Source organism: Aphelocoma coerulescens, chromosome 1A (assembly GCF_041296385.1).
Source record: "Aphelocoma coerulescens isolate FSJ_1873_10779 chromosome 1A, UR_Acoe_1.0, whole genome shotgun sequence".
NCBI classification, from domain to species: domain Eukaryota; kingdom Metazoa; phylum Chordata; class Aves; order Passeriformes; family Corvidae; genus Aphelocoma; species Aphelocoma coerulescens.
In genome coordinates this window covers 78,255,917-78,283,777 of record NC_091014.1, presented here as the reverse complement: position 1 = coordinate 78,283,777, position 27,861 = coordinate 78,255,917, and the positions used below count along the sequence as shown (strand labels likewise).

The window sequence follows — 27,861 nt, the reverse complement described above, 5'->3', positions numbered from 1 at the left end:
GCACTTCTTTATTCCTCTTTAAGCTCCTCTCAGTCAGCGTTTATCATGCATTTGATGTACAGATATCTCTTCTAAAACCTGCAAAATGAGTCATCTGTTTTTGTTCCCTTTTTACCAGTACATTTCTCATACATTTATGCCTATAAACAGATCTTTGAGCAGTCTCTCCTAAAGTAACACTGGCTGCTTCATACTACTTGCATTCCTCTTTCTCACCAAAACCATACTTTGCTATTCCTTGGTCAGGACAGAGGCTTCAGCATTCTCACAAACAGCTGAAATTTATATCCATGCTATCCCCTTGCACTGCGGAAACAATTCTGGTTAATTCTGAAAATCTATTTTTTTTCGTAATTCTTCATTCCAGTACCTGTAGAAATACCTGTATATCTTAGGATGCTGCCCTGGCATCACTCATCACAGTGTTTTCTTTCTCCAGCCTATACAGGGAAAGGGAAGTAAAGACATTCTGCACTGCCAAAAAGCATCAGGAAAACTGGTTACAACTGAGTGGTCTTTTGCTCAGAGCTGAATAACACTTCAGCTCCATCCAACAGGAATCATATTTAGTTACAAATCACATGCTCTGGGATGCAGTATGGTGGTATAAATTAGTGGTTTAAGTTGTGTAAATGTGAGCCCATGGTGCAGGCAGCTGCCTCCCTCCATGGAGTGTGGCCACACGATGCTGTGTGGCCAAATGTGATGGTTGTCAAATGGCTCTTACTCTGCAGATTTCCTTTGCTGCTTTTGGCAGGTCCTTAACCTTGGTAGCCACCTAATTTTTCCCTCTCCTCAGTTTCAGTATTTTCTGTTTTGGAGGGGCAGCCTCTACATGTGGAGTATTTGGTGACTGAGTCACATACCCACTGCAAGAGGAAGGGCAGTCTCCAACCAGCACCCTGGCTTTGGGTGAAAGAAATGCTTTAAAAGGCAAAAGAAAGCACAAGAAAGCTGATGATGTGTCGAAACCTGTGGGTGGGGAATAATATACATCATTTAACAAAGAGGAAGAGCGAGCTCTGCTTGATCTTGGGTAAGAAGGAGTGAGCATGGAGAGAACTAGGAAGAGCCAGGTAAGAGTGTGTGAACTGAAGAAAAGGAAACAACTAAATCAACAGGAAGGACCAGGTCTGGGAGGAAAAGAGAGAAAACCCAAACCTGTGGAGGAAGAAAGGCCATACAGATAATAAAGAATGGGAAAACATAGAATATCCTTAAAGGCAGAAAGAAAAAAAAATAAATTGAAGACATTGAAACAGTAAAGTATTAATAAAATGGAGGAAGAAGTGATTGGACAAAAAGTGATGCAAGGAAAAGAAAAACAGAAACAGGACTGAAAGAAAAAGTAAACATGGAAAGGGATTTTTAGAAAATTAAAAACTGAATTAAAACCCATACCTTTTAGGCTAATGAGCATCTTTTTCTGCTTCTACATTTTATTGAAATTCCCTGGCAGACATCCCAGGTCTCCATGTTCAAACACATTAGTATCTCAGCCGCAGAGCCTCCCTGGGTACTGTCTCATCAGAATAATTTGCAGTAAAAATTGGGTACAGTGTGTTTCCCTACTTCTGTGGATTAATCTCAGCCCTGTTTCAAAATGCATCAGCATGTTACCTCAGAAAGGCTTTCCTTTTTCCCCCCATATCTTGTTGTGGGTGAAGTCTGAATGTCTTTCATATTCCTCTGGATCTTCTATACCACCAGTAGCCCAGCTGGAATTAATCTCAGCTGCTTCAGTGAGCCCAGCAGCTGCCCTATGACCAGAACCCCCCTGACACCTTTGTCCTGCCCACCCAGACACTGCCCTGCACGTGTGCAGTCAGCCTGAGGCTCTCGAGGAATTGCTGAATCAGCCTCGAGGGTTTTGGAAATAAACTAGAAAAGGGGGAAAAAATCTTAGCCCTTTGTTAATCCCTCCTCTGCTTTCTCTTTACTGTGATTACCTGTCTGCCAGGATTCCCATGCATTTTGCACAGCATACACATCCTGCAGAGACTTGACCATATCATCTTTCACGTCTGTATCTCTGGGAGGAAGAAGGAGCCTCTTTTCTAACCCTTCCTGAAAAAGTAAATGCTAAAAGTACTGTATGACAGAGCAGCATGTTTAGGTGGGAAGAAATATTGGAATAATTATTCTGGGCATGGATGTCCAGGTCATCCCAGTCCTTTATACTCATCAGTGGGTTGGCACAGTCAGCTGGTACACTTGCTCCTGGATGCTGCTTTCCTGACAGAATTTCTGTCTGCCCATCTGTCCGGGAAAGGGAAGGAAAAGAGAGGCTAAGAAAGTAACTGGGCCTCCTGTAGCCCAGTCTGTGCCACAGCATTCTCCCAGCAGTTCAGCACTGAGGCTTTCTCACAGACCGTGGAAGGGCACCCCACCAGCCAAGAGCCAGAGCAGCTGGATTTGTTATTCCAGCATTAAAAAGAAACTACTCAGCAGAGAGTGCTGCCAAGATGTTACAAGGCAGTGAAATTTTTAAAAAAGAGGAACTGCATCCTGCTGCTTTAGAGTGTTGGCCCATCAAGTAGAGCCTTGAATAATAAATCTTCCAGCTAATACAGAAGAAGAAAATTTTCAAAAGGATGCTCAGGGATGAGGCTGATTTAGCGACAGTTTCCACAAACGAGGAGTTAGCTAGCAGATAACTGCCTTCTCTGTCATGTGGAAGCACAGGGAATCCTCTTTGATGGCTTCTAGTTTTCACTGAGCTCCTCACCATTTCCTGAGTGTGTGTGGGAGAGGAAATCTGGCCCTTCCAAACACTTTAAAGGAGAAGAAAGCAGTGCCAGACTAAAGTTGTTCTATTGTGCATATGCTTATATTCTGAGATGGCATAGGCGTGACTGAACCTAAACAAGTCATGCAGTGTGAAAAACACTTGGTAGGTGAATGTAACAGAAGAAAAGAGATGGATGATGAGAAATGAAACTTTCACCCTAAATCCTAGCTCATAACTCTACTTGAATCTGGGTCAGGAGGCATCAAAGCCTTCCTTGTCAGCACTTGTTGACATCCTGTATGAAGTAGGCTCTTTCCCATTTCATTGCAGAAAATAAATATAACTGGCACAAAATCAGGAGCAGAGTGCACCTCATTTGGTTTCTTTGTTGGTGCCCCTAAGAAACAGGCCAGCAACAAAATGAGTATCCAGAACAAACTTCCTTCTTCATAAAAAGAACTTGTCCTTTCATGTTCTGGTGGAAACAGTTGGTGAGGGACAAAAAGGCTGTTTGATCTGCTGCTCCCCATGTTACATCTGTTGTTTAAATGCAGGATGTTCTCTTTCCTGGAGGACAAGGCCAGCAATTTTCTGCAAATAGATCCTCTAATTACCATGGAGAGTGTGTGAAATCTCTAACAATGATCAGCCAGAGCTGTGCAATCCACCAGCTTTCTGAAGGATCGATGGAGAATGCAGTAGGCAGAAAAGACTGTTAAAGGATCTGTGTAAGAGCTTCAATGATGGAGGACCTTTTCCTTCACAGCAAACATACCCAGAGAATTCGCATCTGGCTGCAACATTATGAGAGATGTGTTTTCAGTCTGGCACTTGGGGGCTTTAATATCATTATAAATGATCAAAAATAATGATATGACTGCACAATGCAACAGTGTGGGAAGCAGTGTATTAGCTATTGCACTTAATTATTTAATACAGAAAATTATTTACACAGTGTTAAGAGCCCAGTGGGATGGTGAGCCAGGGCCTTGCTCACAGCAGCATCGACGGCAGCAGCAGCCTGCAAAGGGAACGGTGCCAGGGAAAAAAAGCCTGGCACTTGCTCTCCCTCTCAGACAAAAAATCCCAAACCTCCATCACTTCATGTGAGGTTGTTTTAAAGGGTCAAAAGCTCTCACAGATGTGAATCTTCACGTAAGAATGGTACCAGATAACAGACTGTGATATGGTGCCTGTTAAGAACCATTCATCGTGTTGGAAAGTGATATTTCCACTGGCAAATGGTCACCTGGCCCACATCTAAGAGAGGTGATTTCCCTTCTCTCATGCATCTGGCTTTTGGAGACCTTGGAAACTTTAGTTTTCTTTCTTTCTGCTTCCCTGAGAGTAAAATGAGAGTAATCCTCCTCTTTTGGCAAGTTATGATTGATGGATTACATAAAAATAAGTATTATTTTATTAACTATTCTAATCCATATAAAATTAAGCCTTTTATGAAAATGGAGATAACTTCACAAAAGAAAGAAACTATGTAAAAACTTACTGCTCATACCTGCTGCCCTGTTTCTTGAACATTGTGCCCTCCTGCCAGTCAGTACCCACTATCCACTCAGCAGCCACGTCAGAGCAGTCCATAGCCTCCTCCCAGCCTTCACATGGAGAGAGGGAAGCTGTTCTGAGTCCAGCCCCATTTTCAGAATGCTTCTTCACCCACTGCTTGCCACTGTCTCATCTTCCCACAACATGAAGCGACTCTTCACCCTGAGAGATTTGTCACTTCTGTTCTTACAGGCTGAGTTTTACTTCTTTTGAATCATTCTTCCCTGGGCTGTGATGTCAGTCCAACTTTAGAAGACAGACTCTCTTAACAGTAAAGCCCATCCTTTAGCTCTTTTCATAGGACTGTTTGATATTGCTGGGTTGGTTTATTGCCCTCAGGAGTTATTTATTGGCTCTCATCAAGACATGCTGCTTCCAGACCTTCCAAAGTCTTTGAGCACTTGCAGCTCCTTCCAAATGGAATTTGACAGCAAAATTCTCATGGAATGCATTTTGGGATAAATGATCTGTTCAGCCATCACATTCACTTTTTAGTCTTTCTGGTAAAACTGGTACTGATTTTGTTTCTCTTCACTGAGTACGAGTCTGGTTTCTGGCTGCAGGGCAGTAATTGTTAAATGACTGCAGTGTGCTTACTGTTCATGAGAAAAGGGCCTAACTCCTCGTGGGGCATTGCTGTGCCACAATATACCTGTAGGAAGGCTGAGAATGTTTATCTTACTTTCTAGTTTTGCTACTTTTCTAGAAAAATTTATAAGAGAGCTTTCAGCTGTTCTGCCACCATTTTCATGCATTTATATCAAGGAGGCCTTAGTCATTATTGTTGAGAGGCATTACTCACCCTGCCTTCGAAGGCAGTTAAGAGCAATTCAGGCCAAAAATTACATCAGGACCAGCTAGTTGAATCATCTGGTTTCAGCATGTTTTACTTTATAATTTCCTCAGGCCTTCTCAGCATACTGCCTTGAAATACAATCTTTGCTATGTCTAAGAGATGCTTTCATAATAAATGCTTCCATCTTGCCTTTGCCATGCTTCTTTCCCAGTCTTTGGAGGGCCTGGGACCATAATGTCGCACTTCAAGCCTCCCCTGTGGCTGAGAACTTGTGTACTTCTAACCACTTTGCAGTAAATGAAACAGAGGGAGATGTAAGGTGACTGTGTCACCAAGTGCCACCACCTTCAGCACCTAAACGGGGCCTGTGAGAAGGCTGGAGAGGGTCTTCTTACAAGGACACCCAGTGATAGGACAGGGGGGAATGGCCTTAAAAAGAAAGAGGGCAGGGTTAGCTTAGGTATTGGGAAGAAATTCATTACTGTGAGGGTGGTGAGGCCCTGACACAGGCTGCCCAGAGAAGCTGTGGATGCCCCATCCTTGGAAGTGTTCAAGGCCAGGCAGGATTGGGCTTTGAGCAACCTGGCCTGGTGGAAAGTGTCCCTGACCATGGCAGGGATTGGAACTAGATGACCTTTAATGTCCCTTCCAGCCCACACCATCCCATGAGTCCATGTAGATGAGCATGGAGGCACCACGGGGCCGTTTAGAAAATACAGTTCTGGTGAAATGAACTGGATTGCAAAATCTGGAAATGGAAATTCCCAGTTCACAGATCAGATATGATACAGTCTTTTCTAGTCGTGTCCTCCAGACACTATCACTTATCAGTAGGTGTGTAGAGCATAAAAAAGGATCTGTTGAGACATAAAGAGATTCTGTATTTCCAGCCCCCATAAATGTTAAAGTTTGTCAAATAGTGGCTTGGGCACCTTGGTTCAGGCAGTGGGTCTTTTTCCTGTGATGGAGATATTTGCTCACCAGAAGCACAGGTGTGAGACCTGTAATTCGCTTTAGGACCTACAGGATCTCAAACAATAATCAGGTGTCCACTTCCAGGTGGCTATAACGAGGTACCTCAGTTTTCTACCCGTGACCTAGAAATAAACATCTGAGGTCTTTTTCCAGATCACAGAGCCATTCAGTTCCTCCAACTCTTTTGTTTCTGTCAAGCAGAGTGTTCAGGATGTCCAAGCAGGCCCTCAGACCTCAAGGGACACCTGTCTGCTTTCACAGGTGCCCTCATTGTGAGAGAGAGCATGAAAAAAGTGAGGGAGGATAAAGGAAAACATCAACCTTTTTGAGTGTCCATCTCAGTCTACAAGTTGGCCTTATCTTCTTATGGACTAAGAGTCACAAGGCTCCTTCAGAACTCACCAGAATAGTCTGGAGTGATGAAATGCTGCTCTTCTCTTTGCCTGTCTGTGGAAAGATTTGATGGAGTAGAAGGGAGCCTTGTTTAATTCCCTGCAGCAGTGACTCATTACAGCGACTGGTAGGTGAACCGCAGGGACTCCGTGTCTCGGAATTAATCCATCAGTGGATGAGAGTTGATAGATAGTATGCAAATAGATGCTGTTTTCCTGCAGCCTGTCAGGAACTCCAAGCAGCTGCATCCTCCACTTGATTCCTTCTCTATTAGGTTCTGCTAATTCCCCTGATTGCTGTTATGGCTAAATGGCATCTTAGCACAACGGAATTTGCATCTGACACACATCTCCGTTCCATGCCAGGAGCTTTTGTAGCTTTGTAAGATTGTTCAGGGCACACGTGAATCCCCCAAATCTGCTGTGAGAGCGTGTGCCAAGAGCCATGGAACTGTGTAAATGTCCTTTGATTCTATGCTGTCCCTTTTGCAAAAGTACTTTCAGGGAAAGCCTCTTTTAATGAAGTCTGAGAACCGACTCTCACAGCTCTAAACAGCCTGCAGCATTTTCAGAAATGAATTCTTGCATTAACTAAACATCAGCCAGACTAGCAGTTCATCTCATTTTGCAATTCCCTAGCAAAGTCTGCTTTGCCCTTTACAATCAGCAGGAAATTTTTGCTAACAAATCCCACTGAGTATCAGGGTATCAGCCCCTTTCTCTCCTTCCTGTATACTCTCTCCAGCTGATTTAGACTTGATGCTTCTTTTTGTTGTTTTAGCATGCAGGATTATTTCAGAAAAGTGGTAGCAAGGTTCTCCTGTGCTTTGCCTGCCTTTTAGGCTGTGCAGTTTTCTCTGTGTCTTAGCTTCTCCTCCCCGATGCTTCATGTCTGTATTCATAAATGCAAACGTGCATGCAGGTAAGCATGTCCTTCCCTTTTATCCTACAACACTGCAGCATCATCTTCCACTGGGGACCATCCCACCTACATTCAGATCCCAGCCAGTGAATAGCCTTGACCTTGCTGTGCTCTTCATCTTTAGAGGCTTTTTTCTCAGAGGGGTTCGTTAAGCTTTGCTGGCCGCCTCGGAAGAGGCAGAAATGAAAGCCTGTGACTAAGCAGATAAACAGCTGCACGTAAACTAACACACAAGTGACCCTGCAGGTCCCACAGGGCTCGATGCTCAAAAGCCAGCCAGTACCATGACTCAACAGCACCCTTCCCCTGAGGACTTCTGTGCTTCAGTGTGGATGCACAGCACTCCAGACACCACATATTCTTACTGTGGGCTCCAGGTGACTCTGAGCTTCAGACAGATTCCAGTGGGAAATTTTCCTTGTTATTATTGAGGCTTCTTAGATATCCTATTTAGAATCTCACATTCACAAAAAGTAGGGAAAATGGTGTCCAGAGATGTCAATGCCTCCATTAGCACCTAAATAAACCCTAATTTCTTTAACAGCTAATCTCAGCAACTAGGAAACCTAAAAATGATTGGTATACTCATTCTGAAATGTCTGCTCCTCTCACACAAATGAGATTCCATTCCAGTCAGCTACTGCATATTTATGCTCAGCCTTTCATTAACTTATTGATCATGTGGTGATACACTATCATTTGCTACCTTTGGGGGGAAAAAAAAATGGGGAAAAAATGTGCTCTACTGGTGGGGCTATCTCATGCTTCCTGATTATTCAATCCAATCCTCCTGGTCTCTCTCTGTCCTCTTTTCTCCCCAAAAGCTTCATGGATCTCCAAAGACATCCCACAAGAGAGGGTGACTACCATTCCCCAGTAAAGCCCTGAGGATGCCATTATGTGGCATGCAATTATAGCTAAGTCAGGGTCAAGCGTCTCCCTTTACGGGTAAAATATGGTATTACACTCTAAATTCCTGTCCTGCAAAAACAAACAGTGCCATCAATTCATTTCCAGTCAGACCTCCACCCTCTTGGGAAAAGTATGCAGAACTTTCTGGTGGGAAAAGTATTTTGGAAATGCAACCTCTTTATTAGAGTGAAAGCTCTTCCTTCATTCAGCTTGTCTGTCAAGAGCCACCCTGGTACGCTCCAGTGAGGAATGTGGCTCGAAGAGGCACTTTGGGGTCACAAGAGGCAAGTCCTGAAGGGGTTTTATGAGTATTATACACTCATAACTCATGGCCAGGTTATGAGGTCTGATCCAAAGCTAAGTCCCACATGGCCATTTGTAGGTAAATGTCTCTAAGGAGGGTGGGAGGCTTTTCAGGGAAGGATTCCATCACCTTGCACCTCAATGAAGCGTCTGTGTTCTCTGTTTCCTTGAGCTCTCTTACTGTGAATAACATCTTCCTATTTTTCACCCTTCTGTTTGAAACACAGAGGGAGCAGGTGAGGAGGAAAGGAGAGTTTTAAAATTTGTGTTTCCTTAATTCAACACCAGCATTTTGGATGTGGGGTTGAGTAAAACTGCATTCATATCCAAGGTTCCTCTCTATCACCCATCTGAGAGGCACAGGAGGAAGAGAAGAGCCCTCTGGGGTCACCTTACAGCCACACAATAACAGACTGGAATAATGCTCTTTCTGGGATCCAGAGCAGACCAGCCCATGACTTTCAAGCAAGGATCTGGCTGCTGAGACTCAGTGGAGCATCCCAGGAGAAAGAACTCGCAGTGTAAATTTGGAGCAGCACTGTTGAAATCAGCAGAGTGACTCCAGATACACTTTGGTGTCTCAAAGGTCCAAAGCAGCTGTTTTTGATGGCAGTGGAAAAGGGACCTTTTCTTTCCAGGCCTGAATCTCTCCTGAGTTGTGCCAACTCTGTCAGCGCAGTGTCATTGCTCCCAGCGAGGTTGTATTACTTCTGCTGGGAGCAATATTTAGCTCACTGGCTTTGATGGTCATCTGAGGACAGGATTTGGTGCCATTTGTTACCTGGGTTCTGTATCAACAGCAAATGCTGTTTTACCAGCAGCAGTGATTATTGGGCTCTATGTAAAAAGCGGCTGAGTAAAAAGAAATTGTAAATTTGGTTACACCCAAAACATTCTTTGCAGTATGATGCCAATCATAGTAAAAATACCAACTATCCATCATTACAGACTTGAAAGTCATTAAAAGTCATCATTTTCATGGGTAAAACCTAAACAAAATGTTTTGAATCTTAACCCTTGCAGCTGCCCAAAACCAAACTCTTGGTTTTTTTGAAGTTGTTTGGATTCCTGCTGAAATCCTTAGTAATTCCTAAACGGTGCAACTTGAGAGGAAATAGAAGAGAACCATGCTATTGAACACATGTATTCATTTGGCATGTGGGCAGTGCCGGTGCCTTCTGCAGGACTGTGCACATGGACGGGGCAGGAGGATTGGGTCTGTTGTCTTCTACTCTGTTCTTTGATGCTGCAAGTGCCCTGTCTGCCAAGGTCGCAGCAGGCTGCAAAGGCACTTTGTGTAACTCTGTATGATCTGTGTCTGTCCTTTATTTATTCAAAATGCGTTTGCCTCTCCAATTTAATCTGCTGTTCTCTCCCTCCCCTTCCTCTTGCTGAAGTCTAATTACAGTTTTATTCCAGGTCCATCTGGTTGCTAATGATGCTGGACATCACCGCTGAATTCATTCTAATATTTGTTGTGTATTTCTAGGCTGGACGCTGAATAATAATATTCTCTGAATTTGCTTTTGCTCCTGTTTCCTTCCTGTTCCTAGCTAATTGTGTAGTAACGTGTAGCCATGGGATGGTTGCTCCTCCCAGTGTAGATCTGCTAAGAGAGTTGCCTATTTCAGGCTGCAGAATAAAGGTGTATTTTATTCTGGTTTTGAGGAGAAGATTTCAAAGTCCCCTCTACCAGCTCCCTTCACTGGCGTGGGACCAGCTGGGCAGTGGCTTTTTCTGCTTCATCTTTTCTTTTCTTTTTTTTTTCCCTGCCCAAAGTGTAATGCTGTTCATAAATGTGAGTCCCAAAGTCTCACAGAGGCAATGTTTCAGCAGATAGAAAGACACTTTTGCTCCATGTGATGGTTGAACCCACAGCAATTTGAGGCTCCCAAGCCTGACTTTGTACAGTGCCAGTACTGAGATAATTATTTTTTCTTTCTTTTTTTGAATTTTTTTACTTTTCTCCTTTTTGCTTTCTGCAACGCTGCCTGGGAACACAGGCTCACACTTTACCCATGACCTGACTCTTTGACTAAGAATAGCAGTCACAGTGCAACTCGGGTTCAGTCTCACAGGAGACATGCTGCAGCTGGGAAACAGGGAGGTCACATTAGCCCATGCTCACAATACCAAACACATGAAAGGAGGACGGAGGATTTTGTATGTTTGCCTCCTTTTAAGACTGCAGAACAAGAGGAAGAGATTGGCACAGGTGCTCAGTGAGCCAAGATGAATTTTCTTTGCTCATGACATTGACTTGTAGAGGAAGTTTACATACAGAGGTTAATCTTCTAGGCTGAACAGGACCTTTTCCAGAAGGGTCCTGTATCCTTGCAGCCTATCCAGCCAAAAGTTATGCAGGATGAGGACAGTAAGCAGTGCTGATTAGCATCTCCTGAGCTCTGCTTAGGATGAGATGTTTGAGATAGCCCCTGAAGTGATCTGGACAGCCAAGGTGGCAGTGCTGCTGTGGCCCTGGCTTTAGCAGGAGTGAGCAACAGCTCTCGCTCTGAGCAATGCTAAAGCCAGCTTTGCTCTCGTTCTCACCCCTTCCTGGTGGGATGAGCCAGGCTACACTCACAGCTCCATTTTGAGGTGCAGATGTGCTTTCAGAGTAACAGAGACACCAGTCCTGCTCTGTAGTATAGAGACAGGACCTAAAGCATTACTAAAAGAAACTGTTAGGCTGATGTCTGTCGTAATCCTGACTGTGGCTGGGTAAAGATAAAGGTGAGATTTAGATAGCACATCCCCAGCTTGCCTGTGCCCTCTCCTCCTCCCTGGCGCAGCAGCAGGCTATTCCCTGCGCCAGCACAGAGCGTTACAGCTGGAACATGGACTGGGGCATTGATATTCACAGTGGGGAGCCATTTTTTGAGGGAACCACGTTACACTATTCCTGCACTCTCCCCCCTAAGTCAAATGGGAAGGGTGCTGCGTCGCCAGGAATGGAGATGTCTGGAGGAGCTGGTCCTGCAAGCCCCATTCCTGCCAGCAGCCGTGCTCAAAGTGATCTGTGTGGCTTCCCTTCAGCCCCTGTCCCAGAGTTGGAGGGGAGGGGTGGCTTCCCTGGAATCCCATGAGCTGGAGCGGGGCTGCTCACACAAGTCAGGGAACCCAGGCCTGGGCTACGGCTTGAGACACAACAAGTAGACTTAAGAGGAGAACCCCTTGAGGTATCAGGGCAGAAATTCTAATGGTAATTTTGAACTGTTTTTGTCTGTCTAACATTCCTTTTTAATCCCCATCCTGCCTGCCCCTTCCTTATGTAGGGTTACTTTAGTGATCCTTGGAATGTTTTTGACTTCCTCATCGTAATTGGCAGCATTATAGACGTCATTCTCAGTGAAACTAATGTGAGTATTACTCTACCCTCCCCAGGATACCACCACCTCCTCCTCCTCTGCTGTTCCTTCTCTCTTTCTCTCTTTTTTTCTCTCTCTTTTTGTTTTCTGGTTTTTTTCCCTCTAGTCATGCTTTTATTGAACTTGCCGTCGTCCTTCTCCTTCTCCCAGGGAAAAAAAAAGGAGGGGGGGAAATGCCTCCTTCTTTTTCACTTGTCATAGCTGGCCCCAAGGCTGTGACTGGTGAAAGCGCACAGAGTTTGGGGTGTGTGTGCTTTTTTTCCCTCCAAAAGGTAGACATGCTTGAGTGTAACTTTCTGACTAACCAGGCTTTTGTTGATACCCTCCATCATGTGAAACGTTACAGAGGTTTGAGCAACCAATACTGTAGAGTGGTAAGAGACTATTTAATATGCCCACGTAACCTCTTTCTTTTCTTATTTTTTTCCTCTTCTCTCCCTCTTTCATGCTTTTGTTTTGTTTTTATTTTCATTTTATTTTATTTTACTTTTTACTTTTTTTCCCCTCTTTTCTCCCTTTCCCTCTTTCTCTCCCTTCTCTCTCTCTCTCATTCTTTCTTCCTCTTCCTTCTTTCCTCTCTCTCTCTTTCTCTTTCTCTCTCTCTCTCTCCTTGGCTTCTCTGCCACATGCAGCACTATTTCTGTGATGCATGGAATACATTTGACGCCTTGATTGTTGTGGGTAGCATTGTTGATATAGCAATCACCGAGGTGAACGTAAGTAGCTGGCGTCTGTCCATGATCGTGCCTGCTCTAACATTCATTTGTCTTTCCCGGGTCCTTTTTTTATTATTTTTTTTTCTTTCTCCCCCTCCTTTCTTTTGAGTTTATTTTCAGAAATTTTGTTTAGTTTCAAAGCTCTTTCTTTTTTTTTTTTTTTTTTTTTTCTGTTTTATTTGGTTTGGTTTTATTCCGTTTTAATTTTTTTGGAACGACTTAAAGGACTTTTTGACTGCTGCATCATTTTCTTCCCTTCATAATCCGCCTGGCATGAATTAAACTGTATAGCAGGAAAAGTGATGGGAAACATGGAGTGTAAGTGAAAAAGCTCTTTGTGCCATGGGAAGCTGCTCGAATAGTCCCAGGCCAGCACTTTGGTCTGCCTAGTGTTATGCTTTGCTTCCCATGGCTGTTCAATACTCTCCACCCCACAGAGAGATAAAAAGTCAGTTCTTTCGAGGTGGAACTGAGGGAACCAAAACAGGAATCCTCCCTGTGCCTCCTCGCTCAGGCTTCCTCCAAATGAAACAAAGACCAAATCATCTCTGATTAGAGGAACCTGCTCCTAATGTTCCATTTCAAATGTGAAAATAATAAAAAAAAAAAGGTAGACAAAGTAAAAACAAAGCAGAAATCCCAAAGGAAAACAAAGCACCAGAGTTCCAACCCTTTTTTTTTGTTTTGGTTTGCAACCTGATTTGCTCCATCTCTCAAATTGCACCAGCCCAATTGACACCAATTGGCCCCACTCATGGCCATCTCGGCAGAAAGGTGAAGGACCCAGTGAGCCATGGAGACTGAAATGAGCACCTGGTGTTCAGGAAATAAATCACACCAGGCAAATTTTTTCCTATATCTGTTTTTTTTGGAGGTGGATGGATACAGAATTATAGGGTAAATAGGCAAAGGACAGAGAAGAACACACAGATTTCCAAAAGAAAGGCTATGATGGGTTTATGAGCATGGACAAAAATTACGCTGAAAAATCCAGCTTATAAAGGCCAGGAAAACAGAAAGATTGAAAGAAAATTGCTGTAAATACGTTAAAGAACAGCAAATTAGTCTTGGATTTTGAAAATTATGTGGCCTTTGAATAAACAGTCCATCTTGGAATTGTTGTGTACTGTAGAGGCAATCCATTGCAAGCGGAAAAATGACAGCATAGTTTTCACTCAGTGCTGTGTTTAGGGAAAAAAAAATTAGGCAGCATTTTAAAAAATACAAATGCCTTACTTGGAACTTTCCAAACAAAATATTTTCGTATCTTGGTTCTAGTTTAATTTCTGTTCAAGTTCTTTTTTACTATTTTTCTTTTTTTTTTTTTTTTTTTTTAAATTCTGAAACTGGACTATTTATTCAAGCTGTAACATTTTGATTTTGAATAAATGATTTTTTTTTTTTAACTAGTTTATTTTCCTTCTCTTTTAAAAGAATGGAAAATAGTTTTTAACTGAAAAGGAACTTTTATTTTGCATCTCTTAAATGTCCTACTTTCTGGACACAAAGAATTGCTTACAACATTTGCTTACAACATTACAGAATGTTGTAAACAATTTTCATTACTCTTTTACTAGGTAGATATTAGGATTAGGCTGACTTTGTAGAGGGAGGTTACAGTGAGGCTGAAGTTGATAATTTTTAAGAGTGACATTAAAACCTTTTCTCTGCCACACTCATCACAAGAAAACTAAATAGGGAACCTGGCAACAGCCCTCAGATTGTGGAAAAGTTCAATTCTCATGCACAGAGGGAGAACTGTACATGGCAATGGAGGGAATAAGCACAGTTAACTGGAGATGAATCATATTAAACATCAAGACTTCCCTGACTGATGTATTAGAATCCATACAAAAGTCTCGTAAGCAGAAAGGAAGGAAATCCGTGTGTTTTGGTCAATAAATGGAAGTTTATCATAGTCAGAAGTCCTAGACTGCAGGAAAATCCAATGGGTCCTTTTGAAGAAATTCAGATTAATGTCTTCATTAACTTCCACTGTCTGAGAGGAAGACAGTCACCCAGGTCTCCTCTTGCTGTGAGTGGGGAGGGATGCTCCCCTCCCCAGGCGCCCTGGACGTGTCTGTGACAGGGAAATGAATTGCTCTTTGGAGGTGCCCACCAGTGGCTGGTGAGTGTCTCGGTTTGTTAGGTTTGTCTAGACACCCAGCTCCCAGACATTCAATTTAAAGCAGCATAAATCACATTCACTCTCAGCATCTTGTCGAGACAGTCGTGCTGCTGCTGGTTGTTGTGGTCTTCAGTCTCCAGGGCTGTCCATACTGGTGCACTTAATTGCCAGCGACAAGGCTCTCTCTGAATTCAAGTTCATGTCAGGCAAGGCCCAGAATCCAGTTTTTAGTTATAGAAGCCTATGAAAAATGAGGGCACGCCTCTCTCCAAACAACCAGCACCTGTCTTAGTTGAGGAGGCAGCAGGGTTGGCCCTGACTCTTTCAGTAAGGGCTGTGTAGAGCATTGTGTGATGGTCCCTCTGTTTCCTCTAAAGAATCCTTTCCTTCTATACAGTTTTACAGATCTCTGCACACGTCTTTTTGTTACCTGGCATGTTTAAATCTTCTCTTTTTATCTAGGCAAGTCCTTTGCTACTAGTTTCTAATGTTTGTTACTAAAAACTTGCACAACCTTTTGATGCACTGATAAATAAGCAGCAGCTATGGATTGAGTTTGTTCTGAAATGTTCTGAAATCCCTTTGCACTTATAACCCTTATTGAATAAGAGAATGTTTTGTATGTCGGTTTGTCCTGTCAGATTCCCTCTCTGCTAGCAGCACTTGGTATGTTACACCTGTAGAAAATGGGCTTTGGAAAATGGGCCCATCTTGGACGGACGGTTGTCATCTTCCCAAGCAGTGAGGGGCAGTTTATCAGACACACTTCTCCTGTCTCCTCAGGGGCTTGTTGCTTTCTTGCTGTCTGTGGGTTTGAGCAAACCCTGCCCTGTGTTTCTGTACACTGTCTTGTCTTGTTCCGAGAGACCTGGGGTCTGAAAAGGGAAGAAACAATAAACCCTGAAGTGCCAATCAGCTCCATGAATAGGAGACGTTTAGACTGGTCAGGTGCAGGGAAAACATCTCTGCTTAACTCCTTAGAAGCTGAAGAGTGCTTGTGGTAGGATCTTGGAAGGTGCTGCTCTTGGAGGGAAGGGTCAGTTCTTATTGTGGTCAGTTAGAAGGGAAGATGGAGACTCCTGGCACAGGTCAGTTTGACCTGCAGCCATAGACACATAAGCCTGAAATCTGTGAGGTTCACCAGACGTTTGCACTCAGGGGAAGCAAACCCAGCAGGCACTGAGCTGTAGCTGTGAGGAGAGCCCTGACTGACTGACAGCCTCCACGGTGTGTGTGTAGGTCCGTGCTCGCTTTTGTTTGTGCAGTTCCCCATGCTCTGGTTTGTTGGTTGGTTGTTCTTTTTTCCTTTTGACATTTGTTTTTGTTTCTCGAAAAGGAATTTCCCAGACCAAAACCTTCGTTAAGACATATGTGAGTGTGCATGGGTGGGTCTTTGTGTATGCACTCCATTAATCATATTGTATGTCCCTGAGTGTGTTTGGGTGCCTGTATGGGCCACAAATCCACAGGAGAGTGTTCAGACATAAATCCATGTGTGGAGGGAAAAGAGTGTGAATGCAAGCACATGTATTCCGTGTGTATTTGTGCAGTGAGTGGTTGATGGTGGATTCACAGGGGTCACTGTGTGTGTAACTGAGCCCATGTGACTGTCTGCCTGTGCGAGTTGGACCTGCTTATGGGTGAGGGTTTGTGCCTGGGATTCCCTGAATGCCGGAATGTTCCCCTGCATGAGTGTGCACGTGCACGTCCAGCTCGGCAGACATTCATTAGCATGGCTGTGCATTCCAAAATACTGAAGAGCCATGTGCTCACAAGGCAGGCCCCCCTCAGCATTTCTGAGTCCTTCAGGAAGCCTTTGCTTAAAACAGCTCCATAGTGGGAAAATCTGTCAATCAGTAAGTCCAATCATGTTAGGCCCACTTGCTTCCTGCAGCCTGAGAATATCCCCTAAGTCCCCCCAACAAGGTCCACAGACACACAAAGGCATCTCACACAACTGAGTAAGTGCAAAGGGCACAGAGAAGGTCAAAATCTGGGGGGTTTAAAAACTTCAGAGTGGCACAGTTTCTGCCAAATTCACCTTTAAATTGCCTGACTCTGAAGCTGCCTTTTCAGAGCGTTGTTCTCAGTGACTGTTGTACAGCTAACTTTGTAGCCACAAAAGGAAGATTTTTCTTTTTCCCCAAAATTTTTTGGAAATATTTAATGTTTGTTTTGGGACACTCTTAAGCCACTTCTTAAGTAACTAAAGAGGGAGGGGAGGACTTTTTAATCTTTTGCTAAAAAAAGGAACTTCCAAGGCAGAGACCACATCTACCGTGTGTCAACTCTCTTTAAGATCAAGAATGACTTCTGGGGAGTAAGATGAAAGATGGTACATATGAGGCCCGGGATGTAGGGCCTGTGGATTATATTCCTTGGACTCTGATTAGATCCCTCAGTCTTCCCATCAGTGGAGACTGTTATTATTCCTTATGTTAAAAAAGTATTGTTAATAGAGTTTGCAAAACCCTGTAAGCTCCTTATAAGAAAATCTTAAGGTGGTAAAAATTATTACTCTCTATTATAATTGGAAATAAATTTTATAGGAGCTGAATAAAAAACAGCAGGTTTGGACTATATCATCCAGAAGTAGCCCCAAGCACAGAATAGCACTTCCTTCCTTTCCACATCAGCAGACACAGCCTGGAGTTGAGTACTGTAAAGGTGACTAACAGCCTGCTGTCCCCTCCTCCAGGCAAAGAAAGTGGCTCATTACTGTTTGTTGCTCTGTATCAAACGGGGAAATCAAGTTCGATTTGTGCTGTGCTACAGTGCCCAAAGAAATGAAAGACAAACAGTCAGACCCTGAGTCACTGGGAAAGCTGTTAATGTGACCTCCTTCCTCGCAGTCGGAGAGGAAAGCTGACACTTCCGTGGTCCATAGGGTCCTTTTCCCTTCATCCTTTCCCCTGCCAGTGTCAGACCAAAGAGACTGCATGGCTCAGTCTTCATTTGCCACCAAAGAACTGCTCATATCAGTGCCCACTGAGCTGGATGAGTCTCTGGCCAGCTGAGGGGTTGTTCATCTAGCTGCAGCAGGCAGCTCGTGGCCTGCAAATGTTCCAGAGGCATGTCCAGGTGGGAGCACGTGTGTCTCCAGAGCACCACAGTGACAGTGGGGGTGTTGTGTGTTTGATTCCGTCTGTCTGTCTGGACAGGATGTCAGGAAGGGAGGGTTTGTGCCTCTCTGTGGACCTGCCTCTGAGGGCTTCTGCCGGTGCCTCTGAGCGTGTCTGCATGTGCAGGTGCCTCTGTGTTCGTCAGCTGTGCTTGGGGATGCATGAGGATGACTGAGCAAACCATCTGGGCTGGTATCCACCCTGCCTGTTCATTCAGCACCACAGCTGCGTGTCTGAGTGTGTCTGTGAACGCTGCAGGAGGCACAGAGGAGGAGGAGTTACCCCCCACAGGTACACAAGGCGATGCAGCAGATGTGATGAGCCAGGGGCGTGAGCATGGTCACGAGATGAGAACTGTCAGGGACAGAGAACCGGTGACTTGCAGGGTTTTGTGAAATAATGGAATATTTCCATGCATAAAATGCCCTCCTGTTGTAGCAGCACACGTTTTCCTAAGAGTGAACACTGCGACTGGTTTGAGGGTTGATGGACACGGTGGGGTTTTAATGGGAGACATGACAGGAGGAGAGTGCAGTGTTGTGTGTGGGCTGATCCATGGTGGCATCTGGGAGACACAGGACTTGGGTGCTTCAGGAAGTAGCACTCCTCTGAAGAAGGTTAGGGAAACCTAAACCCCACCTTGGTGTATCCCTTCCCTAAAAAATGTTGGTCAGGTCTGTTTTGCCCAAGCCTGCTGGGTAATGGTTTGGTGTTTGTCCATCAGGTATTCAGGAGAGCTGAGCACTTCATGCCTTGCACTTCTGAAAAGATTTCCAAATTCTGTTAGGAAGTCACCAGAGGGTTGCAGCTTGCTTGAATCCTAAGTACTGATGCAGTAAGGTCAGAAAAATATCAAAGCATTGAGCTCCCAAGACTTGGAGACCTGTGCAGTGATTTCTCATTTAGCCTATTTTATTTCTGATGTAAAGCAGCTCAGGCTTAAACCAGGCGCATGAGGCCCTTTTTTACAATCATCTCGCTTTTGGTGTCAAGAGGCTTCATATTATTTGCCATGAGCTCCTGCTCCCATTCTTTGGAATATCTGAAAGCCTATACTTAAATCTCCCTCTCACCTTCTCCTGCACTCCTCCCTTTTAACCCACACCCCGCCTTTCTTCCTTTTCTCCCTCGCTCTCCTCTCCCCCGTCTCCAGCCACACTAAACCTCACGAGTTCATTTTCACTCTCAACCAATGTGTCTGAAGGCAGAGAACCAGTGGCTTGACTGCTGCAGTCCTTATTCAGGCGCGGTTGCCCCGGGCACGCGGCCTGCGCAAGGACTGGAGCGCTGGGCCCTGCGGCACAGCCCCGTGCACACACCCCTCCATGGGAGCAAGGATCGCGGGAAGGACGACATACATCCAGCCTGCACCTCAGTTGGGACTGGCATTCATATCTGTCGCTGTGTCTGTCTGTCTGTCTTTCTCTGCCTGTCTGGTTCTCTCTGCTTCCACGCCCTTTGCTGCTCCGATTTTGGCCATCAGCTGCCACCGGACGCAAATCTTTGCAACTCCTGCAACTTGCAAGCTCGTTTACCCAAACCTTCCGGAAGAGGCAGAAAACATCTCCCTCCCTGTCCTTTCTCTCCCTCTCAAATGCCATCTGGGTAGAAGAGGCCTCCAAATTATGTAGCAAAGGGCTGGGGAAGCATAGTGGCTTCTTTTGACATCTTGTGTTGTCACACCCTTACTGCTGCCATCCCAGAAGTTGTCCGTAGTCCTGAGCTCTCCCTGTGTGCGTGTATATGTATGTATATATGACTTGTTTTCTTTTTGGAAAAGCTACTGATAAAATTGATGGGGGTGGGGAGGGTGGATTTAGTTTGTTTTGGAGTTTTTTTTAACATCTGGTGGTGTTCTTATCATTGGAATGATTCAGGTAACGCACCACGGCGGCCCCAGCTGTAGGAAGCCACGTTGAAGCATGGTTGTGAGCTGTAGCAGTGGCAAGGGCTTTATTTGGCCTTTGAAGAACATCAGGAGAGCTGCCCTGAACTCTTCCACAGATTAGGCTTAGATCAATTTGAATTTGATCACCTCCCATGCTTAATCAACAATTTTAGTGCATGTTTTTCACCCTGTCTTGGTGAGAAAGAAGTATGGTATGACTATCCAACCACAACCATGTTTGAACAGGGTTATTTTTGGTTTTATTTATGTATATATTTGTCATGATGATGGGGCCTCTTTTTTTTTTTCTTTTTAAACCTCTTGTCTTTAAAATGTTGGTATTTTGAGTGCATTTCTAGAGTTCATAATGTGATTTGCTCTTTAAAAGAGGTGGTTTTGGTAACTGCACAACTTTTTCTGTATGGAAATCTATATGAAATATGGACAATCAGAAAAAAGTATGTATTTTCTGCAAAAAAGGGGGTAGTAAATGCAAATTACTCCTTCCCCAGTTTACCTGAGTGTTTGAGCTGTTGCTAGCAGTGTTAGCACCACAAGAAGAAGGCAGGTAGTTCCCACTTTGAAAGACTGTTCATACTACCCAGTTTTAAGGAAGTACCTCAATATTGTGATTTCCACAAAATTGTTATACTTGGCTTCTGACGTTATTCCAGGCCCACGGAAAAATCAGAATGTATTCTAATGCAGGGAAGACTTTAGAGTAGCATAAAAATAAATGTGCCTTACTGGAAAAATTTAACCACACACATTCTCGTTAGTTAAAACAGGCAAAACAGAAGATAGAGAATCCAGGAGACCAAATTCTTAAAAGCTGAATGTGAAAGCAGCAAAAAGAAAGACAGCCCTGTGACTATAAGGCCTGATGCACAAACCTGTCTGGAGTCCTTCTGAGTGAAAATGTTTAAAATGGTGGGCCACAGCATCTCACTGACTGCCCTGAGGAGTGAATTGTGCTTTTAATTAGTGCAGGCTTGCACAAACACAAAACCTTGGTGGGTTTTAAGGCCTTCAGAGAAGTCCTGTTTTCTTATTTGACTGTAAATTATTGTTACAATAACAGTAAAAGCTAATAGTGGGAACACAAAGAACCACAGGCCTTGTCCTGTGTTGGTTCAATAGTAAAAATAAGTGTATGACATCTACATTTCAGTACAAAGAACTCTTTAAAAAGCCTACATCCAGATTTTCTGACCAGTATTTAATTTTACTTGCCATTTTTCTATCACAGCACTTTGAAGAAAAAACCCACTACAATATTCTGCCATTAACATCCCTGATATATTACAGTTATATTTCATTTTCCTTTTAATCCCAATGTGTTTTTCCACAAAGCTAGTTAAAACACTCAAATTAAAAAGAGCTACTCCAAGCTGATTATATTTTTCCATTGGCTTGCTAGCCAGGATAAATCATTCCTTTTGCCTAGCAAAAGTTTCTTTTAACTTTCCCTGAACTCTAATAGAGATTGTATCTTTATACAAATCCACAGAAAAATCTCTGACTCTTGATTCCTTAGATCATCTCTGAATATATTAATGTTAATTAATGATCCCTAAGCGCCCTAAGTTAGATGGTCAAAAAGGTGCTTGTGTGAGTTCAAATCCAGTTGGTTCTGTCATCTTAGGCAATTCCTTGAAGCCGTGAAAGATGCTTCTGGAGTTTAGATCTCTTTTTTCTCAGACCTACCTTGCTGAGAATGCCCAAGGAATTTTCCAGCCTCGCTGCTCTGCATTCACAAACTGCAGTAACAGAGAGGGCACAATCCCCTGCATTTCACTCGCTCAGTTTTGCTGCAAAAGCTCCTGTTCTTCATGCAAATCACAAGGGCTTTTAGATTCAGTGCTACAAGACCTCACTGCGTGCACCATCTTGTACTATTGTGCATATTTGGAGAAATTCTAACTGATCCCAGGCTGCACTGCCAGTGGCAGTGACATCAACAGAGGTGAGGGAAGAAGGGAAGACACACACAAGCATTTTACTTGTTTTCCTCTTTGACTTGCTCTTCTCCCCCATCTTCTTCTCCCCAGTGACTTTCTCCACATTTTGCTGAAATCTGGGCCAGCCGAGGTTTTCAGCAAGGCAGTAGGCAGTTCCCCTCTACTTTGTGTCACAGTAGTTTCTCCTCTCTGTCTTCAGCCAAGATCCCATCAGCCCAGGGGAAGAGCTGCTCCCCTTTGTGAGGGTGTTTGTGCCAGGCACTGGACAGCCTTTGAGCATGGTGATGGTACCAGTTTGCAAACCCAAATGCACAGACTTCCCATTAAATACAGACCCGGTTGTGGGGAGTTCGCTGCTCACCCAGATTTGTAATCGAAGGTAAACACATATAAATTAATTTTACCCTTTCTAATACAGTCAGTACAGCACCCTCATTTAGCTCCTGCCTTGCTTCCCCTACACTCTCATGCACCAGCCAGCCAAACACAAGAGGGGTGTTTCTTTTATTATTTCTTAATAGACATCTGGTTTTAAAATGACTGTGCTCTTGCTGTCGCTCCCTGCTCTGTTCTTTGTGGAGACTGTCTGGCACAACCTGCCAACAAAATGACTTCTGCTTCATATATCTTCCTGGGCATCTGCTAAACGGGACCCATTCCCTGCTGCATCCAGATGACCAAGCTGTAGGGACTGGCTTGCTGCTTATGGTCAGCTGTTCGATGGCCAAAAATTATGACTTCGCTCTAATTGCTGTTGCAGAGTAATGGACATCCCAGCTGGTCACATCCCAGCTGTTGTCTCCAAGTCCACTTTGAAGCTTAGAGACACCAGTCAGCTGTGCTGCCTGCTGAGCCTTGTCTGAGTGGCTGAGAGAAAATCTCCTTCATCCAAAGCCAGACATCTTCACATAAGATGAACAGACATGAAGGCAAAGATGCCTCAGCTGTAAAGAAACACTTGTTAATCGAAAAAACATCAAAACAAATTGATGTTTAGAGACAGGGAATTTTAGACTCAACTGTTTGACCATACTTGAACATAGTAAATCACATACACTGAGCATTACATATCATCTAAACTATCCTTACCTTTGTTTTTTTTAATCAAAGAATTAATCAAATCAATAATAATTTATTCTTGGAAAGATATGTAGGACAATAAAATGTTGCTCAGTAGCTTTGTAAGATCTATCCCCAGTCTCCATATGACCACTTCTAATGTTTTCTAATAATGCTTGTGATTGGCATTTCAAATCCCAGAATGACTCGTAGGCTTTACTGTATCCCATATTACCATACAGAAATCCAATATGAGTCTGTAGGCTGCTTTTTTTCTAGGAAGCATTCTGCATCAACATTAAATAACTTTCTAATTTAAAAGGCAATGAAAAGACACAGACTGGGAATTAAATACTAGCTGCTACAAATCTCAGATGAAAATGGTCCATAACAAACTCTGTTTGTACTGCTGGTATCTCTGGATATCTCCCCTTGAGCAAAGATTAATTACACAAAACTGACAGGGGCTGAGTTCACCTACAGTCATCTAGAGCCTCTTGCAATCCACAGTCCTGCTGCTTTGGAGTGAAGATGGATTGGGTTTTCTCCTGCTTCCGCTGGCATGTGCAGTTTCTTTAAGCACCTTTATCAAAGCACAAGATGGTTCATTCAACATCACACTGTCCCAGAGCCTTTGGGCTTCCCAGAGGATGGATCCTGGCAACACTGCATGTGGAATCTTTCAGCTGGTAGCCTACCTGCCTTCCTTCCCGAAAAAAACGTCTCCTGGTCCAGTCTCCATCTGGCTCCAAGAGTCTCCAAAGAGTTATACTGAGGAGTGGGGATTTTACTGCAGACCACAGGCCTCCTTCTGACCTTAACACCTCCAGTGTAATTCCCCATCACTTATCCAGGACTTGTACAGTACAAAGAGGCTACTGAGGTTTCCTTCTGGATTCATGTGCTCCTGGAGTCCTACAAATTCCAAAGGTCTCCCTCCTCTCTTCGGCCTGAGGCTGCCCAGAGAAACCCGAGAAACACCAATACACAGAGAACACCACGTTTCACTCTGCTCTTCATTTTTCCTTCTTTCTTGTCCTTTTCCCACACCATGAAATCCTATCAGCTAATTCAGAAATAATTAACCAATATCTGCAGAAGTGCTCAAACATTCAGTGCACAGAAGACAAGCACAGCCATGGCAGAGGAAGGACATGCCTCTGGGAGTTTGCTGAATGCCTCAAATCTCCAGTCTACGGGGAAGAAGAGGCCAGTAGATGTCACTGATCCTCTCAGGACCAATGGACACAAAGCTCCTGCCTCTCAATGGCTCAGGAAGTTCATCTCAGAGAAGAGCTCTGTTGCCATTCCCATTTCCAAGGTAGGCTGTGGGATGCTACAAGAAATGGAAAAATCAGTTCTTATACAGTGCACAACAGCATGCCTTTAAAGTCATTAGGACTGCTGTGAATGTTTTGAGCAGTCTCTTTCTTCTGTTTTATTTTGACATCAAAATCAGTGTCATGGTCCTAGTACACAAGAACCTGGGCAGGCCAAGTGTGTCAGAGACCATCCCCGTGCTTGCAGACCTCTAGAGCAGCTGTGCCTTCACAACACTGCTACAGATAATAAGTCAAGATGATGGATTTATTTGAGTGTTTGGGATAAAGGAACCTGGATGTGAAAATAGCTGTTACTTGGAATGAGTCAAAACCAGATACAGGCTGTGCTCCTTTTGGAAAACCTGTCCCACAGATTTCTCTCCCTCTTCTCTCCCAAAAAAAAAAAAAAAAAAAAAAAAAAGAAAGAGAAGAGAATAATGAGCAATGTAATGCAGAACATAAGTCTTTCTAAAGAGGTGGAGGAAAAGACTGCCCTTTCCAGCACAGTGATAAATACACTGCTGAGTTTGATGTTTAAAAGCCATGTTAACTTTACCTTAGGAAATGCAGTGAAGCACATTGGACTGCTTAGGAACAGCAATGAGGACACTGTTGGATGGTAATAAAACTGAGGAAAGCTGGAGAGATATGGGAACTTAAATTCTCACTCTTGCTCTCTCTCCATCTTGCTCAGTGGTCTGTTCTCTTCCCAAGGTTGTGTCCCTCAGGCTGCTCCAGGCTGGGACAGACTGATCATCTCCTTTGGGAGCCATTGCCCTGTGAATCAAGAACTGGTCAAAGGAAAAGGCAAGTTTAATGAAAAAAAGTTCATCACACATGGCTCCTGGCAGAGGTGTTCAAATCAGCAAAACCTCTCCTCTGTTACTCAAACAGAAAATCCTCAAAGTCACTCTACCTGCAAAACAAAAGTAAAAGGTCCTGCACACAAGTAGGCTTTCAACATTTATTTTCATGGCTCAGTTTATCTTCAGCAGCTTCTCATCCAGATGTTCGAGGCCTTTTTTTGGCTGCCTGTCCCACAAAACACAAATGATGAAACACAGGCAAGCTGCACCTGCCTCTCTGAGTCAGACCAGTACCTGTACCTGAAGATGAGCACTACATCTCTGATAGTGGTTAGTAGCTGCTTCTTTCACAGGAGCCCCCCAGGCTTGATTACCGTAAGACTTGATTACCCAGAGCTAATGAGAAGGATTATTAAAATATCCTGAAAATTAAGAATAATTTGCATAGATATACTTTACCAATTGTTCTGCTTTTCTGGAAGTCATGGGAAAAAATAGAGCTTTTAGCTGTGTTAAAAAGCAGCCCTTTCATTACTTGTCCTCTAATTGTCAATCTAGGGTAATCTGCATAACCAAATTAAAGCAATTGACTTTCCTTATATTTACCTTAAGCACTTGGAACCATAAGATTACTGTCTGACAATTTCATGGGTATACATATATGAAATTAATTAATAAGCTATTCAAATTGGTATGATTTGCATATTTGAAGCTAATTAGAAAAGCAAGCTCCAGATTTTCAAAATCTTAGAATACATAGGAAATGAAGGGGAAAAAACTGATAGCTGCAGGACTCATTTGCTTAAAAAGTTACCTTGACCTTATTAACTGTATTCAAAACAGGCTTTTGTTGCATCGGGATATGGTAATGTTTCCCCTGAGGTCTGAGATCATGTGGAATCAGTGAAGGATAAATGCATATATATTGCATTGGGATGAGCTGACACTTGGTGTCTGCTGGCCCCCACGAGTTAGTGCAGGCAGGAATGTAATGGCAACTTCATTGCAGGTGTCACATTTCTCCTAATTCCCCTTATTGCAACAAAGGAAATTTTAAGTCCCTGCTGCAGGAGAGTTCAGTCTCCTCTGTAGAGCTGTCTGAGTATTAGCATGTTATGCTGCACTGGAACACCCAGAGCTTTTTCCAGGGAAATCAGCAAGGTGTTCACCATTTGTCCCAGTAAAGGCAGCATCACACACCTCAATTCTCTGTTTTCCTGTAAGATGATGCCCCTTTCTAATAGGCATTAAATGATCCAAAAAAGCCTCTAGTGCTTCACCCAGATTATAGCTATAGGGAGGCTTGATTTTTTTTGTTTCCAAAAGCCCCTTGTAACATTTTTTTCTGTTTTAAAATAGAAGGAAAATTTTAAAGTCAAAAAACTTTCAGTAAAAAATAATTTCTGTTGAAATAATCAAGATTCAAAACATATGCTTAAGTAAAGTAAAAGCCGTTTAATCTGGCATGGATTTTTTTTTTTCTTACTTATATATGATTTATAATGGAAATGTAAACCAAATTAAAATGTGTGAGGACAAAATGTGAGATATCAACCTTACATTTCTGAAATGCCTGTTTCAAAATTGGCATGTTTCTAGAGAACATTTGACTTTCAGCATCAGCATTCTTCTGACAGAAAATATTTTTGTAGGGAAAAAAAAGTTTTATTTGAAATGTTCCCAGAAATTCTCAAAGAGCTGCACACTTAAAGGAAGAATGCACAGTTTGAGAAGCTTTTCTGGTTTGGTTTTTTTTTCTTGCCTCTGCTAATAATTTGATTTCCCTGTAAGGTTGTGGGAATTGACAATTACACCATCTGCGATCCAGTAGTATTCCCTGTCAGAGAAATACCAGATACGTTTCCGCCTGGCCTTATAATAACTTCACAGACTTTGGTGGCTGGTGGGTTATCTCCAGGGTTCTTGTGATTAAAACCTCAGACAGCAGTGGCAGACAGATGGCTCTGGAAGGGGCTGTGGTAACTCCCCAGTGGAATGGCAGACTATTACCTGCCAGCAGCCAAGGTTGATTTGAAACCCTGACTTCTTCCAGCTCTCCACAAAGGCTTGTGTAACTCAGCCTCCTGAGGTCACTTCAGATTTTTGACACTACAGATACAAGAGGACGTCTTGTGTCTTCTTTTACCATGGCATAGATAACTTCTAAACCTCTTTTGTTCCCATACTTTGGTAAATTCTTGTTCTTCTTGAAACTCACAGCCTTGCAGATGCCATCTCAGTGTAACCACGTGGGAAGGAAAACTCTGGGGAAGAGCAGTATGGTTTGTCATGGCCGTATTTGCAATTTTAATTCCCCTCCACAGCTTGCCTATGGTTTTGATGAGTTCATTTCCCCAGAATGGCTCTTTCCACCCTTCATCTTGTGTCCAAAGTCACAGATGCAGCATGGCTGAAGCAGGACTCTTGGAGGAGACCTCTATACACAAAGACCTTGATCTAGAAAAGACTGACAGCCTACAAATGCAAAGGAACAACACAACACTTCAGCCCGCTCAGGCGAGCTCTGCAGAGCAGATTCTCGGGGCACCCTTCCTGCAGTGAGGAGAAAAAAGCAAGAAGTGAACATTTATTACCCCCTTCCTCATGGGACAAGGCTGACAGACCAATTATCAAGTTTCCAACAGATACAGCATCTTCACGGGCAACTTCTCATTCCCCAAATTCAACAAAAATCAAGGAAATACCTTAGCAGACATCCATCACCAACAACCACCCGCTCTAAGTAGTCTCCTAAAAGCTTCATCCACGAGCCACAGTTTCCTCAGAGGAGAAATGCCATTACAGATTGTTTGTCACAAAAGGCAGCATAAGCATCTGACCACTCCTTCTCTTGAGAAATATGAAGCTACTCTGTCATGTTGTGGTGCCAACATCTCAAA

General features: G+C 43.5%; 1 protein-coding gene across 1 annotated transcript in view; it reads left to right on the top strand.

The window, feature by feature from the left end:
* The window catches only part of CACNA1C (calcium voltage-gated channel subunit alpha1 C), a 467,253-nt gene that overhangs the window by 398,457 nt on the left and 40,935 nt on the right, over positions 1–27,861 (top strand). Inside the window, exons 31-32 of the mRNA XM_069003652.1 lie at positions 11,867–11,950; positions 12,592–12,675. Coding sequence (XP_068859753.1) covers positions 11,867–11,950; positions 12,592–12,675 — 168 coding nt within the window. The remainder of the gene's footprint in view (positions 1–11,866; positions 11,951–12,591; positions 12,676–27,861) is intronic.